At 41.5% G+C, this 18,265-nt stretch overlaps 1 protein-coding gene across 1 annotated transcript in view; it reads left to right on the forward strand.

Annotated features, from left to right (window-relative positions):
- The window catches only part of LOC130282214 (TBC1 domain family member 12-like), a 115,138-nt gene that overhangs the window by 72,510 nt on the left and 24,363 nt on the right, over positions 1 to 18,265 (forward strand). Inside the window, exons 4-5 of the mRNA XM_056530235.1 lie at positions 9,921 to 10,036; positions 10,536 to 10,618. Of these exons, the coding sequence (XP_056386210.1) occupies positions 9,921 to 10,036; positions 10,536 to 10,618 (199 nt within the window). The remainder of the gene's footprint in view (positions 1 to 9,920; positions 10,037 to 10,535; positions 10,619 to 18,265) is intronic.

Genomic DNA, 18,265 nt, shown 5'->3' on the forward strand with positions numbered 1-18,265 from the left:
TTTGCATTTGTAAAACTCTTTAATAGATTTTTATCTTTTTTTTTTTTTTTTTTTTTTAATAAAATGTTATAAAAAAGCAGCAATTTTGGACTTTTTTTCTACATTCACGCCATTCACCATACTGGATCATTCACATTATTTTTTAATAGCTCGGATATTTACGCACGTGGCGATACCAAATATGTTTATTACTGAAAAAAATTGCACTTTTTTGGGGTAAAATGGGACAATTTACACTTTAATTGGGGGAGGGGATTTTTCAAATTTTTTACTTTTATTTTTTACTGTTTTACTTTTTATTTTTACACTTTAATAGTCCCCATAGGAGACTATTTATAGCAATAACTTGATTGCTAATACTTTTCAGTGCTATGCATAGGGCATAGCACTGATCAGTGTTATCTGTGATCTTCTGCTCTGGTCTGCTCGATCTCAGAGTAGAGCAGAAGATGTCGGGAGATGGACAGAGGCAGGTGAGGGGACCTCCGTCCGCCATTACAGATGATTGTATCGCCCCGGAAGATCCAATCATGCATTTTTCTGACCTCACTCCCGCAGATGCCGTGATCTGTATTGATCACTGCATCTGAGGGGTTAATGTCATCGCGGATGTCGGCCATTACTGAATGGTCCCTGGCTGCTATCAGCAGCCGGGAACTACTGCACATCACCCGAGCATCGATCCGATGCTCTCGTTCATCTACAGGATGTAAATGTACGTCCTGGTGCGTTAAGTACCACCTCACCAGGATGTACATTTACGTCCTGCGTTGTTAAGGGGTTAATGGCTGGTCTTGAAATGCTTCTGTGGTCTTTGCCCTGTTTATTTTTAGCAACGTACACTACTAGTTGCAGTGCAGCCCGAGACATTACATCACTAGTCAGATGTTGAAAAGGAGCATGGCAGTGCTTCAATTGATGATGCGACCGTTGGGTGGGAGGGAGATCATTCTCCACAGGGCTGCAGGGAATTGTAGTTTCAAGCACAGCACACATGGAAGGCAGCCTAGCTGTACTGCAATGGGTGGGTTGACTGATGTGTGGGTGGCAGGTAAGTCACCTCCCACCGTAAAACAAGGAATCCTGGGGATAGTAGTTGGAGGAAGGTCTGTGCGCAACCAATTGTACTTTGTATTGACATGTTTCAATGAACTCTTTAAGGGGTCATTTAGTTGTCATGTAGCTTCAGCATAATTATAAGGAAATGATTTGTTCTTGTTCTGCAATGTTGTCTCAATATTAGAAAATATTTAACAATACATTTGGCAGAATTCCCAGAATGTCACTATAGAAACAGTGCTTGGCGTCTGTGTAAATGGAATCTGTTAGAAATACTGTACAAACTTGCAAACAATAGTTTCTGAGATAACACTGGGTACTAACCTCTATTTCTATGGCTATGACCCTGCAAAAATTGGCTAGAAGTACTCCCACGGATTATGAGGTTCCCTTTAAAGTAGGGAAAGGGGGAATGCGTGACTGCAGACATTAACCCCTTGAAGACACAGTAGCCATATTTCTAAGAGGCATAATCTTATGTTTCCATCTACAGACCCATATGGTGGCTTGTTTTTTGCACAACCCATTGTACTTTGTATTGACACGTTTCATTTCACCATGAAATTTAAGGCACAACCAAAAAAAAAAAATTTACGGTGGGAAATTGAATAGAAAAACACAATATTGCAACATTTGTGGGGATTAGTTTTTTTTTACGCTGTGCACTTTATGATGAAACTGAAATTTTCTCTTTGTTCTGTGGGTCATTACGATAAAAATTTTACCCATTTTTACGCACTTTTTTTTTACTTTCATACTACTTTTAAAAAGTCTTTTAAAAATTGCCCTATTCCCTATAACTTTCTTATTTTTCCATATATAGGGCTGTATGAGGGCTCATTTTGTGTGCCGTCACCTGTAGGTTTCATTCATATCTCTTTTGCATATATTGACCTAACATAATATTTTAATTGGATGTTTGCACATGCAACAATATCAAGTATGTTGATTTATTTTACTTTTTTTATATAAAAAAATGTTTTTAAATGGGAAAAGAGGGGAATTTCATTTTTTATCGGGTTAGGGGCTTATTCACTTAAAACTTTTATTTTATTTTTTATACATTTTTTGTAGCCCACAGGGACTATTTATTGCAATCTGTAGACTGCAAATACTGATCAGTGCTTTCCATTGGCATCTACTACTGCTAGAAAGCAGACCAGAAGACTGCAGAAGCCAACCGGGACCTTGATAAGTAGAGTTCCGAAGGCCATTTTTACTGATTGGACCATGGTGATTTCACCTCAGGTGATCTAATCAGTATTCTTTACTCCCCCCGGCATAATTCAGATGCCATGATCAGTATTTACCACAGCATCGGAGGAGTTAATGGCGGACATCAGTACAGCGGGTCCCAGCTGTTAAAAAAAAAAATTCATTTCAACTGGTGCCAGAAAGTAATACAGATTTGTAAACTTCTTCTATTTAAAAATCTTAAGCCTTCCAGTACTTATCAACTGCTGTATACTACAGAGGAAGTTGTGTAGTTCTTTCCAGTCTGACCACTGTGCTCTTTGCTGCCATCTCTGTTCTTGTCAGGAACTTCCCAGAGCTACACCACTTCCTCTGGAGCATACAGCAGCGGACAAGTACTAGAAGACGTAAGATTTTTAAATAGAAGTAATTTACAAATCTGTTTAACTTTCTGGCACCAGTTCATTTGAATTTTTTTTTAAAGTTTACTTAGGAGAAAGAAAAAAAAAGACACAAGGAAGTGCCGCTCTCTCCTGCTGCAGTGATAACTGCCTAGTGATTTGCTAAGCAGGCACTTTCTTATATTAACCCCTTCCCGCAGAATGTCATATATAAACGCCGGGTTGTGCAGTGCGTTCGCGCATCCCGGCGTTTATAAATGACATGCAGTTAACCCGGCGATGCGCAGCATCGCACGGGTTAACTGGCAGAAGTCCCGCTGTTTCCAGCAGGGGACAACTTCTGCTTCACCCCCAGGACCATCAATTGATGGTCCTGGTCAGCGATCACTGTGATTGGTCCCTGTGGACCAATCACAGTGATCTGGGGTGAAAGTTCAGATCCCCCGCACTGCCCGCCCCTGGAAGTCGGGCAGAACGGGGGACGAAGGCTGCGGGGGCTCGCGGGGACCTGCGGCACACGGGGGGGAACAGGAGGGGACCGGCGGACTTACCTGATCCAGCGGCGGGACCGAGGAGCAGCGCGGGACCGGCCACGTGGACGAGCAGCGACGGGTAAGTATGTGGTCCTCAGAGGCAGCAGTGAAGATCTTCACTGCTGCTTCTAGGAGTCTGAAAACTACAACTCCCAGCATGCCTAGACAGGCTTTGGCTGTCTGGGCATGCTGGGAGTTGTAGTTTTGCAACATCTGGAGGGCCTCAGTTTGGAGACCATTGTATAATGGTCTCCAATCTGTGCTCTTCCAGCTGTTGCAAAACTACAACTCCCAGCATGCACTGACTGTCCAGGCATGCTGGGAGTTTTAGTTCAGCAACATCTGGCCCTTCAGATGTTGCCGAACTACAACTCCCAGCATGCCCTTCAGCTGTCTGGGCATGCTGGGAGTTGTAGTTTTGCAACAGCTGGAGACACACTGGTTGGGAAACATTGTTTCTAACTCAGTGTTTCCTAACCTGTGTGCCTCCAGCTGTTGCAAAACTATAACTCCCAGCATGCACTAAAAGACCATGCATGCTGGGAGTTGTAGTTTTGCAACATCTGGAGGGCCCCAGTTTGGAGACCATTGTATAATGGTCTCCAATCTGTGCTCTTCCAGCTGTTGCAAAACTACAACTCCCAGTATGCACTGACTGTCCAGGCATGCTGGGAGTTTTAGTTCAGCAACATCTGGCCCTTCAGATGTTGCCGAACTACAACTCCCAGCATGCCCTTCAGCTGTCTGGGCATGCTGGGAGTTGTAGTTTTGCAACAACTGGAGACACACTGGTTGGGAAACATTGTCTGTTTCTAACTCAGTGTTCCCTAACCTGTGTGCCTCCAGCTGTTGCAAAACTATGACTCCCAGCATGCACTAACAGACCATGCATGCTGGGAGTTGTGGTTTTGCAACAGCTGGTGCACCCCCCCCCTGTGAATGTACAGGGTACATTCACATGGCGAGGCTTTTACAGTGGGTTTCTCGCATCTTGAGATGCAGCAAATTTTGCGCTGGGAAACTCGCTGTAACCCCCCGCCCATGTGACTGTACCCTAAAAACACTACACTACACTAACACAAAATAAAATAAAAAGTTAAAAACACTACATATACACATACCCTTACACAGCCCCCCTCCCCCAATAAGAACGTCCGGTACACCACTGTTTCCAAAGCAGAGCCTCCAGCTGTTGAAAAACAACAACTCCCAGTATTGTCGGACAGCCGTTGACTGTCCAGGCATGCTGGGAGTTTTGCAACAGCTGGAGGCACCCTGTTTGGGAATCACTGGCGTAGAATACCCCTATGTCCACCCCTATGCAAATCCCTAATTTAGGCCTCAAATGCACATGGCGCTCTCACTTTGGAGCCCTGTCGTATTTCAAGGCAACAGTTTAGGGCCACATATGGGGTATCGCCGTACTCGGGAGAAATTGCGTTACAAGGTTTGGGGGGCTTTTTCTTCTTTAACCCTTCATGAAAAGGAAATGTTGGGGTCTACACCAGAATGTTAGTGTAAACATTTTTTATTTTTTACACTAACATGCTGATGTTGCCCTATACTTTACATTTTCACAAGAGGTAAAAGGGAAAAAAGCCCCCCAAAATTTGTAACGTAATTTCTCCCGACTACAGAGATACCCCATATGTGAGCGCAAAGTGCTCTTGGGGCGCACAACAAGGCCCAGAAGGGAGAGCGCACCATGTACATTTGAGGTGATTTGCACAGGGGTGGCTGATTGTTACAGCGGTTTTGACAAACGCAAAAAAAACAAAACCCCACATGTGACCCCATTTCGGAAACTACACCCCTCACGGGATGTAATGAGGGGTGCAGTGTGAATTTACCCCCCACAGGTGTCTGACGGATCTTTGGAACAGTGGTCCATGAAAATGAAAACTTGTACAGCCCACTGTTCCAAAGATCTGTCAGACACCAGTGGGGGGCAAATGCTCACTGTACCCCTTGTTACGTTCCTCAAGGGGTCTAGTTTCCAAAATGGTATGCCATGTGGGTTTTTTTTTGCTGTTCTGGCACCTTAGGGGCTTCCTAAATGCGACATGCCCCCCGAGCAAAATTTGCTCTCAAAAAGCCAAATATGACTCCTTCTCTTCTGAGCATTGTAGTTCGCCCATAGTGCACTTCAGGTCAACTTATGGGGTACCTCCATACTCAGAAGAGATGGGGTTACAAATTTTGGGGGGTATTTTCTGCTATTAACCCTTGCAAAAAGGTGAAATTAGGGGGGAAACACACATTTTAGTGGAAATTTTTTTTTTTTTTTTTTACATATGCAAAAGTCATGAAACACCTGTGGGGTAATAAGGCTCACTTTATTCCTTATTACATTCCTCAAGGGGTCTAGTTTCCAAAATGGTTTGCCATGTGGGTATTTTTTGCTGTTCTGGCACCATAGGGGCTTCCTAAATGCGACATGCCCCCCGAGCAAAATTTGCTCTCAAAAAGCCAAATATGACTCCTTCTCTTCTGAGCATTGTAGTTCACCCATAGTGCACTTCAGGTCAACTTATGGGGTACCTCCATACTCAGAAGAGAAGGGGTTACAAATATTGGGGGGTATTTCCTGCTATTGACCCTTGGAAAAATGTGAAATTTGGGGGGAAACACACATTTTAGTGAAAAAAAAAATATTTTTTTTTACATATGCAAAAGTCGTGAAACACCTGTGGGGTATTAAGGCTCACTTTATTCCTTGTTACGTACCTCAAGGGGTCTAGTTTCCAAAATGGTATGCCATGTGAGGGTTTTTTGCTGTTCTGGCACCATAAGGGCTTCCTAAATGCAACATGCCCCCAAAAACCATTTCAGAAAAACGTACTCTCCAAAATCCCCTTATCGCTCTTTCCCTTCTGAGCCCTCTACTGCGCCCGCCGAACACTTTACATAGACATATGAGGTATGTGCTTACTCGAGAGAAATTGGGCTACAAATATAAGTATACATTTTCTCCTTTTACCCCTTGTAAAAATTTAAAAATTGGGTCTACAAGAACATGCGAGTGTAAAAAATGAAGATTGTGAATTTTCTCCTTCACTTTGCTTCTATTCCTGTGAAACACCTAAAGGGTTAAAATGATGACTGAATGTCATTTTGAATACTTTGGGGGGTGCAGTTTTTATAATGGGGTCTTATGTGGGGTATTTCTAATAAGACGACCCTTCAAATCCACTTCAAACCTGAACTGGTCCCTCAAAAATAGTGAGTTTGAAAATTTTGTGAAAAATTGGAAAATTGCTGCTGAACTTTGAAGCCCTCTGGTGTCTTCCAAAAGTAAAAACTCATCAATTTTATGATGCAGACATAAAGTAGACATATTGTATATGTGAATAAAAAAATTTTTTATTTGTAATATACATTTTCCTTACAAACAGAGAGCTTCAAAGTTAGAAAAATGCAAAATTTTCAAATTTTTCATCAAATTTTAGGATTTTTCACAAGGAAAGGATGCAAGTTACCACAAAAATTTACCACCATGTTAAAGTAGAATATGTCACGAAAAAACAATCTCAGAATCAGAATGATAACTAAAAGCATTCCAGAGTTATTAATGTTTAAAGTGACAGTGGTCAGATGTGCAAAAAACGCTCTGGTCCTTAAGGCCAAAATGGGCTTGGTCCTGAAGGGGTTAAGACAGACCAGGGAGTCCTGAGTGCAGGACCTGACACCATCAAAATAGCAGCAGGGGATCAGGGCAGAGGAGTGCATTTGTTTTTTTTGTTGTTTTTCCGTCCAGCCTGGCTTTTATTAGACATAAAATTTAGTACTTGGACAACCTGTTGATATTGATGTCCTGTCCTATCCTGATCTATATCTATACCCATCTATATCAAATAGGTGGAAGTTTGACACCCCCAATGATCAGCTGATGGAAGGGGCCCTGCTGCTTGGGTGACCTTTTCAGTTCTTTTTATTATTTACCAGGCAAAGCGCTATACATTTTGCAGTGACTTTGCCTGGTACTGCTCCAATACCACAGCTTACTGTTTTTCAGGTGACTTTGGCTAAGCTGTGTATATAGTACCAGGCAGTGTCAAAGTGTACTGAGCGGCTTCTGATAATGAAAAGGCTGCAGCACTTACTGAGCACCACAGCCCCTTCAATTAGCTAATGAGCCGGTGGCTGGGAGCTCTGGACACCCACCAATCTTACAGCCAAAGCCTGTTCTAGGGAGTAGCCTTCTGTATTTATTTATTTATTTTTTAAAGCTGGCCACAAGCTTTAGCTGATATTTAGATTTGTATGACAATCCCCTGGAAATCTATTTTGTGTGAGAGTCACAATCCCAACCCCACTGCAGCATTCCCCCCCCCCCCCCACCTGCAGATGTTGGTGGACAATTGTGTGTCTTTAGCTCCACATGCTCCCTTGCTCCAGTCTGACCACAGCGCTCCATGCTGCCATCTTTGTCTGTGTCATAAACTATCCAGAGCAGGAGCAAACTCATGAAGCCAACCTCTTCCTGATCTGGACAGTTCCTGATACAGACAGAGGTGGCAGCAGCGAGCATTGTGTCAGACTGGATAGAACTACACGACTTTCTCCTGAGTAAACATCGGTTGATAAGTACTGAGAGGCTTGAGTTTTATAAATTGAAGTACTTTAAAAATCTGTAACTTTCTAAGCATCAAAGCAATAGCCAGCTTACCCCAATGTGACTTTCTCTGCGATGTATATGATGCTGGGCAGCACCTTGTCAAATGTAGAGAAACGAAAATCCAGCATGAAATAGATGCAGTGCAGAATTCTTGTTTGTTAGATAATGAAAGTCATTGACACAAGTTGGTGGGGACAGGTTTCAGATGTTGCCACCCTTAATCATACCAAGGTGGCAACACCTGAAACGAGTGACCCTGTTCACACCACTTGTGTCTATAGGAGCCTGGGAGTGGAGAACATGAGGTACGGCGGTGCAGGCACCATCAGTTAAAGGATAATGCGATCTAAAAGAAGGTCCCTTTCCTTAATTTGCTCCTCCCGCATGATTGATGTACAGGGCTCCATGCTGGGAGCGGGTTAGGAAGGGGAGGAGGTGTGCCGCTGTGAGAGTTGGCCGGCCCTTCCAACTGTTCATCGACATTACAAGACATCATGAATATAACTTCAAACTGTGGCCAAAAAAAGGAAAAGGACCTTATCTTAGATGGCATTATGCCCTAACTGAGGGTGCCTGTACCACCGTACCTTGTATGGAGGTGAGAGTTTCACTTTAAATGCTGTGCCAAGTAATAATAGGGGTGAGGGGAATCATAAAAAACCTTGTTAACTTGTTTTTATATTCCTACTGAACATATTTTTTTTAAAGTAAAGCCTATTGCCGGTTTTTCCCAATAAATCGTTTAATTTATCGTCAACGATTCGATTGTGCAATTAATCGTTTCTTGAGAACATAGCCTTAAAGGTTTTTTTTCAGCCAGAAGGTGTCCCATGCCCACATTCAATTTTTGTATAAACTTCTTGATATTTTGTTATTCAGTCTTCATAGTTATACTAAAGCATCTGTAAACACCTTGAGAACTCATTGTAGTCATCTTCCCAGGTCTCTAATTATACTACTAATTTACCCAAACAGCACATTCAGAGGAAGTGCGAACATTGTGTCCTTCATAGAGAATACATTCAGTTTTTCATTCGCTGAGTAGGTTAGAATGACAGAAAATTACTCCTACACATGAAAAGCTGAAGCCCAGTTCATTTATACAAATGTGAACAAAATGTTGAATGGGATTTTATCAGCTTTTCTTTTCACTATTTCAATATAACTATAATATGTCTATAAAGCGTGAGCATCTTTAAAACAACACCGTTGGTTGTGGCTGCAACTCAATCAGTGGATTTTTTTATTTTTTGTGCAGGGGGCTTAGGGGGTCCCAGAGGTTGGTACCCACCTATCTATAATTTTATAACACCTCCTATTAATATGCCATAATATTATTATTATTATTATTTTATTTTTTTATATGAAGACTTGTAAATCCTTAGCAGACTTGTGGAATTAAAGAGTACCTGTCACCATATAAACCTTTCCAAACTAACTCAGGTTAACACCCCTCCCACCCTTAAAAAAAAATGTCAGCACTTTAAAATGCTCTGTATCTTACCTTTCTTCTTGCTCACATAGGGCAAATCTCCCAACAGGAGAAAGTGAGCTTTTCCCAGCAGGCATGACATAACTGAAGCCTGCTGAGGGCCCACTTCCGCCCTCACATTGTTGCAGCGCTGTGATGAATAGATGACCTCAGGCTCTGTGCAGCTTTCACTGAGGCTCTGTGCAGCTTTTAGTCTGTGCAGCTGCTTTCAGTGAGGCTCTGTGCCGCTGTCAATCAAGCTCAGTTCAGAAAAACACTTCCTGAGTTTGGTCTCCTGCCATTACAAGCAGGAGACCAAAATCTGAGATGGAATGTGTTCTGGCCAAAAGGGAGGCCCCTGGTAGCCAGAAGAATACAGCAGAAAAACTAAAACATAACGTTTTTTATGGAAGCCAATTACAAAAGTTATTTATTTGGCATAAGGAATCAAATATTAAAAATCATGTTTATTGACAGTGCCCATTTAAACTGACCGTTTAAAAGCAGTAAATGAGATGTCTGTATGTTACACAAAGCTCACTAGAGTGCTATATAGTTTCTTCTTTTTCTGTGTTTTTTTTCCCCCCATACACCTACCTTACTTGTGTTTTCTACTTTTATGTAACTATACAGTTTTCTTTTAGGAATATGAAGCACGTACTGGGAGAACATGCAAAGCCCCAAACCAATCCACAAGACGTAAAAAATTTGAGATTGAACCACTCTCTACCACAGCTCTGATCTTAGAAGATCGACCTGCGTATGTATTGGTGTTTTTTACTGTAATAGCACTTTGTTTTTTATGTAACACTACTTGCTCTTGTTCTTCTTTATTTTGTTGTAGACAATTAAGGCAGCTCTCAGTCTACTTTAAAAGAAAAAATAAGTTTTTGATGACACTGGGTCTCACTCCTGAGATCTTCTATGATCGGGAGTTATTAGCGCAGGAAGTGGGCGGCAGAGAAAGGGATGGCACCTGCTCCAGGCAGAATCCTCGCCCAGAATATCTTCACATAGATATTTAGAAGTGTGAATGAGGCCTTAGAGTGACTCAAAAGCACCGCACACCCTGGGCTCCATTACCACCATGTGAACTCAGCCTTATGCTGTTCTTTATTTCAAATAGTTGTTAAATGGTTGAGCTGAGCATCATCTTACCACTGATCGAATAGCTGTTTTTTATGTTAAACCTCTTCTAACATGGCACTGCTGTCAGTAGCAGTAAAGAAATGTTGACAGCAGCATTTTTTATTTTACAGAAATCTTCCAGCTAAATCTGTTCATGAAACCTTGCGCCACCGACAGGAGTATGATGAGATGGTAGCGGAAGCGAAGAAACGAGGTGAGAAGTCTTCCTGGTTTGTGACTTGCAATTCATGCACTGTGTTTCTAAAGACAACTTTCCCTATATAGTCTCTCTGTATTTCAGAGTATAATACCTAATGTTTTAAGATCAGATAATTTAGCTATGGTTTTGCTCTGGATGAAGTGGGGATAAAGTCTGTGTTCTAATAAGGTATCATAATTTTGTATATGGATGTTAAAGGGGTTATCCAGGAAAAAACTTTTTTTTATATATCAACTGGCTCCAGAAAGTTAAACAAATTTGTAAATTACTTCTATTAAAAAATCTTAATCCTTTCAGTACTTATGAGCTTCTGAAGTTAAGGTTGTTCTTTTCTGTCTAAGTTCTCTCTGATGACACATGTCTCGGGAACCGCCCAGTTTAGAAGCAAATCCGCATTGCAAACCTCTTCTAAACTGGGCGGTTCCCGAGACACGTGTCATCAGAGAGCACTTAGACTGAAAAGAACAACCTTAACTTCAGAAGCTCATAAGTACTGAAAGGATTAAGATTTTTTTTAATGGAAGTAATTTACAAATTTGTTTAACTTTCTGGAGCCAGTTGATGAATAAAAAAAAGTTTTTCCCCGAATACGCCTTTAATACTCTAGCCTTGCATGACATCTTCACTCCGTGGGCTGTGGAATGACTTGGTTCATTGTTGGTCAAGCAAACACTGATTCATAAAGTTAAGCGCTGACCTAGTCATATTAGTCACTCAAAAATTTTAAAAACTTCTGCAGTTCTTATCTCCTTACTGAACATAAGTTTCTTTTGAAAGCCTTTTGAACCCTTTTGACTTTCTGTGGGATTTTAACGTTGACATGTTCAATCCATACGAAGTCCCAGAGGCTGGACATCCAACAATCACATATATTGATGGCTTTTAGTATCTTTAGTATAGGTCATCAGTTTTAAAGTCCTAGAATACCCTTCATACTGTGATAATGCTTTATCAACCATGAAGATTTAGTAAACCCCTTTTTTGGCCTGTTATATACTTTACAGTGCCAGTTTTATCTAGAGGTACAGTAAGCTTGTGCCTATAGGTGTCCCTGGGGGGCTTCTACAAAATAAGTTACACATGAAATAAAACCACTGATGTTTTAGATGGTGTGAAAGGCTTTAGTGAAGCAACTAGTAAAAGAAATAAACTGCATTTTTAACAGACTGCATAAAGTAATCGTTTGTGTGTGTATATAAAACATTGTAATAGGTTATTTTTTTAGATGAGATTTATTTTTAATCAGCCAACAGTTTGCGTATGAAATGGAGATTGACAGTACCTATAAGGTGTCTCACAGGCTCCATCAGCAGTGATAATACCCCAGAGACACACATTAGATTTATTGGAAAGATGAAAATTATAAACCTAAGTTATAAATCAGAACACTTCCTTCCAGAAAGGCTCCAACAGTCGACGTTTTTAATATATCTGGAGAAAAATGCCTGTTTCTCCTCCACTCCCTCCTAAACTCATCATTTACTGTGAAAATACTCCTAAAATACCAACTTGAGAAAGCAGGGGGACCACCCTATCCAGTCACTGAGGGATCAGTTACATGCTGCCTATAAATATCTGTAAAGGGGGGAGACCTTAGAAAGGAACATGGATGTGGCTGAAGGCTCTACTGAGTGTTGTATCTCACCACAGTGCTGGATTCACAGCTTACACTGCTCTGTACTGCTCAATAAATGTTCTCCTTGCTTCTGCTGCAACATAAGCTATCTTGTAGAGATACAAAGGAGCAGGATATCTTCTTGTATGTGCAGTGTATGGGGAATGACATAGCATTCAGTGATTAAATTCCCACCTATCTGACTATTCACTTAAACAATTCAGATAGTAAATTAAATAGTTAAAACCTAATAGCTCATGGCTGTGATAAGTTAAAACACCACTTAAATCGTGGCATCCAAGGCTTTACAATTATATAAAACACTATAAAGGGAATCTGTCAGCTCAGTGCCAGGTACGGAGCTTCAGACACTCGCAGATAAATTGCAGTTAGAATAAATGGGCTATGTAGGAGTAGAAAAATATGCCAGCCTTACTCCAAGAACAGCACCATACTTGTCCATAGGCTGTGCCCAGTATTTCGGTTTAGCTCCGTTGAAGTAAGGGTGAGCTGCAATACCAGACAGAGCCTGTGGGCAGGTGTGGCATTGTTCCTGGAAGAAGGTGGACATGTTTTTCTAACCTCTGAAAATCCCTTTAAACGAAAGATACCTTTAGCTTGAGGATATGCTTTTGCAGTTTTCTTTTGCAGCTCAAGTATCTAAGAGGCAGCACTGAAATGCAGAATGCATGCCTCCTCCACTCCCCACCCCAAGGCCGTCACGCCCCGTCCGATAGACATGAATGGAGAGGGCGAGGCATGACGTCACGAGGGGGCGTGACTGTGATGTCACGTCTCAGACTCGGAGGCAGCACCTGGCACAGAATACCAGGGGCAGCAGCGAGATTTCGGGGGTCCCAGCGGTGGGACCCCTGTGATCATACATCTTATCCCCTTTCCTTTGGATAAGGGGATAAGATGTATATAGCCAAAATACCCCTTTAAAAGGGGTACTCTGGTGGAAAACTTATTTTTTTTTTTTTTTTTTAAATGTGTCAGAAAGTTAAACAGTTTTGTAAATTACTTCTATTAAAAAATCTTAATCCTTCCAGTACTTATTAGCTGCTGAATACTACAGAGGAAATTCTTTTCTTTTTGGAACACTGTGCTCTCTGCTGACATCATGACCACTGTGCTCTCTGCTGACATCTCTGTCCATTTTAGGAACTGTCCAGAGCAGCATATGTTTTCTATTGGGATTTTCTCCTATTCTGGACAGTTCTTAAAATGGACAGCGGTGTCAGCAGAGAGCACTGTGGTTATGATGTCAGCAGACAGCTCTGTGTTCCAAAAAGAAAATAATTTCCTCGGTAGTATTCAGCAGCTAATAAGTACTGGAAGGATTAAGATTTTTTTATAGAAGTAATTTACAAATCTCTTTAACTTTCTGGCACCAGTTGAGAAGAAAAAAGTTTTCCACGGGAGTACCCCTTTAAGCTGCAAAAAGAGTGATTTTGTGAGTGTGTAAACATATATCTTTGAAGCTAAAGTTATTATTTGCTTAATCTCCCTGCGACAAGGGCTGACAGAGCTGACAGATTCCCTTTCAGCGGACAATTAAACTGTAATATACGGTAATTGTTCAAAAAAAGATGACTACGAATAGAAAGACTGGCCATACACAGGTTATAAAGTGTCGTTTAATGCATTTTATTGCTGGCATCCCCAATATCTTCCGAACCACTCAATTTTATACTAGGCTGTATGAGAGTAATAAAATAAAATTGCTCTGCTACAACTCACTGTACACCCTTATTTTATGACTTGTTCTTCATTATACGAAGGTGATATAGCAGTTATGGGCTGTAATTTTGTATTCTGCAATATGCCGTCATATAAATAGCTTTGTCATCCATTTTGCAATTGACTATTTAAACTACTGACTCATGTGCGTCCTCTGTTATCTCTGGATCAATGGAGAATTGTAGCTAACAAGCCCGACAGGGTCACCAGGTCACTGACGCTAATAAATGGTGTGTGTACTGTTAGACGGGAGTATTTAATTAAATCAAAGCTCTGGGCTCCAGCCCCTGTGACAAGACCTATCCGATGCATTACACTGACACTAATGTACTAGGTTTTTCAAGACCAATGGCCTTCTGCAAAGGAGCTGCTTTATCACTTTGCTGCAAAATAGGTAATTTCTCTCATTTCATGATGAGGTTGTCTCAGCCGTATCATCCGGAGCATTGCTTGTGGACAAATAGTTGCATGGATCACTACTCACTACTGTGTATTAGAGAGAGGGTTAATTACTGTTTGGGTAGTTGGTAAAACCTGCCCATTTCATGAAGCCATGGAGATCATCATGTTAAGTTTTGGAAATAATCAAGGTTCTCCCATGGAGAAGTAAAAAAAAAATTTAAATAAATAAATAAAAAAAAAAAAACAATAAAAAAAAAAACAAGATATCTCTACATAGTTAAAGGGGTATTCCAGCTTTATACATCTTATCCCCTATCCATAGGGGATAAGATGGGGGATATCCCCTATCCATAGGGGATATAGGGGATAAGATGTATAATCGTAGAGGTTCCACCTCTGAGGACCCTTGCTATCTCTGTGCAGCCCCTGGCATTCTGTGCCGGGTGCTGCCTCAGAGACAGGGATGTGACGTCACGGCCACGCCCCCTGGTGACTTCACTCCACGCCCCCTCCATTCATGTCTATGGGAGGGGGCGTGGCTGCTGCCACGCCCCCTCCCATAGACATGAATGGAGGGGCCGTGGTGTGATGTCACGTCCCCCGTCTCAGAGGCAGCACCCTGCACAGAATGCTGGGGGCTGTACCGAGATCGTGAGGGTCCCCAGCGGCGGGACTCCTGCGATCATGCATCTTATCCCCTGTATATACAGTGGTCCCTCAAGTTACAATATTAATCGGTTCCAGGATGACCATTGTATGTTGAAATCATTGCATGTTGAGACCGTGACTCTGTGGAAACCTGGTAATTGGCTCTGAAGCCCCAAAATGTCATCCAAAAATAAGAAAAAGTGAGGATTAAAGAAATTTAAGTAGATAACTAATACAGATAAAGCAAATCCTTACATATAAAAGTAAGAAAGATCTGCTGGGAGCTGTAATCACTGTCTATGTAGAGGACAGGAGCTTCTTCAGGGTCCTGTACAATACACACAGTGTCCTAAAAAAGTAACATGGAGGTGCACCCACCTGGGGTCCAAAGGAGCAGCTAACTAACCCTGGTACAGGTAAAGAGTAATACAGAACATGTAGTACCACCCTGTACTGTAGGAGGCGCTACCAGACAGGAAGTCAGTGCATGCACTTCAGTAATACAGGGGTTTTACCAGTAAAATGCTCATTCTGTTTGGTCGGTTCTTCCAGCCATTTACACTTTTGACAAATCTGGACTGTCTGTAGCATTGTATGTTGAGTCTGGTTTCAAGTTACAATGATCCAGAAAAGACCATTGTATGTTGAGGCCATTGTATGTTGAGGGATCACTGTATGTATAAAGCCGGAATACCCCTTTAATATACTAACTCCTTATGTTCAGTGTACAGGACATGATTTAGCTCTGGTTGCCTGTGTCTGCTTTGCTCCATCAACTTACTTTCCACTTGCAAGATATAGCACTTTTATTGAGATATATTTGGATGCTACTTAGCGAGCACCATGGCGCAGTATAAAAAGAGACATTAAAAGAGAGAAATATAGATGGAATTAAAATCGGCAATCAGTAAAGCATTATTGGGTAGAGAATGTTTACTGCACACAGACGAACATTCAATTGGAGCGAATATAAATCCTGTAAACCCCATGTGGCTTCTCATAGAGCAGCTCTGCTGGGAGCGATTTCTTGCTCGATATAGTTCATCATCCTTACCCGGCGGTAGTGCGTCCTGCAGACAGAGTTCATAAAAACGCAATGATGGGGAACAGTGAAAAAAGGGGGATAAATCAAAATTTGTAAATATTCTCTGACCTTCCCAATTTCTGTATCACTCAGAGGTACTATTACTTGCTGGAGACATTTATTGTGATTAGAAGTCTCTTTCTAAGTCCCAAAGACGTGTGATGTGCTCACACGCAGAAGCGAAGATCTTTCTTCATAGAGCTGTCGCGCGGCTGCTTAGTGTTGGCTTAGTAATGTCATTTTACAGAAGCCTCGCGCATCTGCTTTATGTGTTAGAGCTGCAGAGGTTTAGGAGTCAGTGTTTGAGGAAATCTACAAAAATTTTCTTCAGAAGTAATTGTATAGAATTTTTTTAAGCTGAATATAAAGAGAATTTTATTGTTTTTTTGATTATCTGTGTGTAAGAAGTCAACACCACAGGCTTTCCCATCGCATAACCCTGTTCAGACACAGTGGTGCTTAGCATCAATGCAGTCCAGTAATCCAAATATACGTTACAATATAAAATAAATGCCGCACTCGCCAAATGGAACCTTGCTTGCAAATGTAATTTATGACAACATGTGTCCTGTGCCAGTGTCCAGCTGCTCTGGTGTTTTAATAAACTGCGTTTGCAACGTTGGTTCTTTTTAATGAATGCATTTTATATGGCAGCATATTGTTATAAAATTATAGGCTTGTGACGTTGCCCAATGCCTTTTGTTAACCAAGGATGAAAGGCAACTAAACCCAGAACATCATAGAAGCTGGTTGTAGTCAAAGGGTATAAAAAAAGATCATATTCTTGGTCCCCAACTCCAGATACCTGCTTCTTTAAGCAATAGCTGGAAATGTGGGGGACTAGGGTCTTCGTACTTTGCCTAAATTAACATTATCTTTAGGATATTGAGTGAATTTCTGTGCAGAATTAGTTTTATAGAAAATCTGTTTAGATATATAATATATAATAGTTTAGATATACAATCTGTTTAGATATATAAGGGTATGCCTTAAAGGAGAACTCCAGAATAGAAAAATTGCCCCCCATACTGCCGGCAGTAAAAAAAAAAAAAAAAAATCTACATACCTTCCTTTGCTCTCCCGGGGCCTCTGGTAACCGGCTCCGGCCATGATCCTCTTCCTGGTTGCTAGTGGTCGGCGAGTCATACTGCGCTCAGCCAATCACCAGACGCAGCGAAGTCCCGACTCGGCTGGCGATAGGCTGAGCGGCAGTGTGAGAACGCTTCAAGACACAAAATTCTTCACTACACCGGCACCTGCTGCCATGGCCAAAAACGTTGCACTGCCGCTCAGCCTATTGCTGGCCGAGTCGGGACTTTACTGCGGCCAGTGATTGGCTGAGCGCAGTATGACTCGCTGACCACCAGGAAGAGGATCGCGGCGAATACCGGAGCCGGTTACCGAAGGCCCGGGGGAGCAGAGGAAGGTATGTACATCTTTATTTTTTTTACTGCCGGCACTATGGGGGACAATTTATATTCTGGAGTTCTCCTTTAAATTTCTGCCAAAGCCAAAAGGGTGGTTTCACAAGTGTAATTCTGTGGATTTTTCTGCAGCAGAATAACATGCACAAAATCTACAGCATGTTACATGATGTTACAACACAATGAAAATTCGATTTTTGGGAAATGTCTTTCACACTTTATGAAGAGTGTTTGCACAGAATCCTGGTATCCTGTCTAATATGAAACGAAAGGCGAATTGAATTTCTTTGATCTTGATTCCTTTTAGAATATGTCATGTAATTGCATATGACATATGTAATTGCATATACAGCTTCAGGTTCTTGAAGCTGTATAGGTTATGATCCCATAGGTTTCTATAGTATATAGGATCTGTCAGCCACTTACCTAATGGTACCATTGACTAGGAGTGCACATTTTATTGCAAAAATAATCGAACTGCAATTAGTGATGCTGATTATTACTGAGTATTTGAATTTCCCTGGTTGGCAGGTCCCAGACCCTGCATTCGTGTGTAATATGGTGCAGCGGAAGCAAAAAAATACAAATACTAAATAGGGGGATGGGCAGATGTAAAATGGGGAGATTGACATGAAATTGAGGATGTAAAAAGGGGATAAATGAAATGGGGGCATTTACTATTTGTTTTTTATCGCAATCACATGTCGAAATCGCAATATTAACTT

The sequence above is a fragment of the Hyla sarda genome, chromosome 7 (assembly GCF_029499605.1).
Source record: "Hyla sarda isolate aHylSar1 chromosome 7, aHylSar1.hap1, whole genome shotgun sequence".
Classification (NCBI taxonomy): Eukaryota; Metazoa; Chordata; class Amphibia; order Anura; family Hylidae; genus Hyla; species Hyla sarda.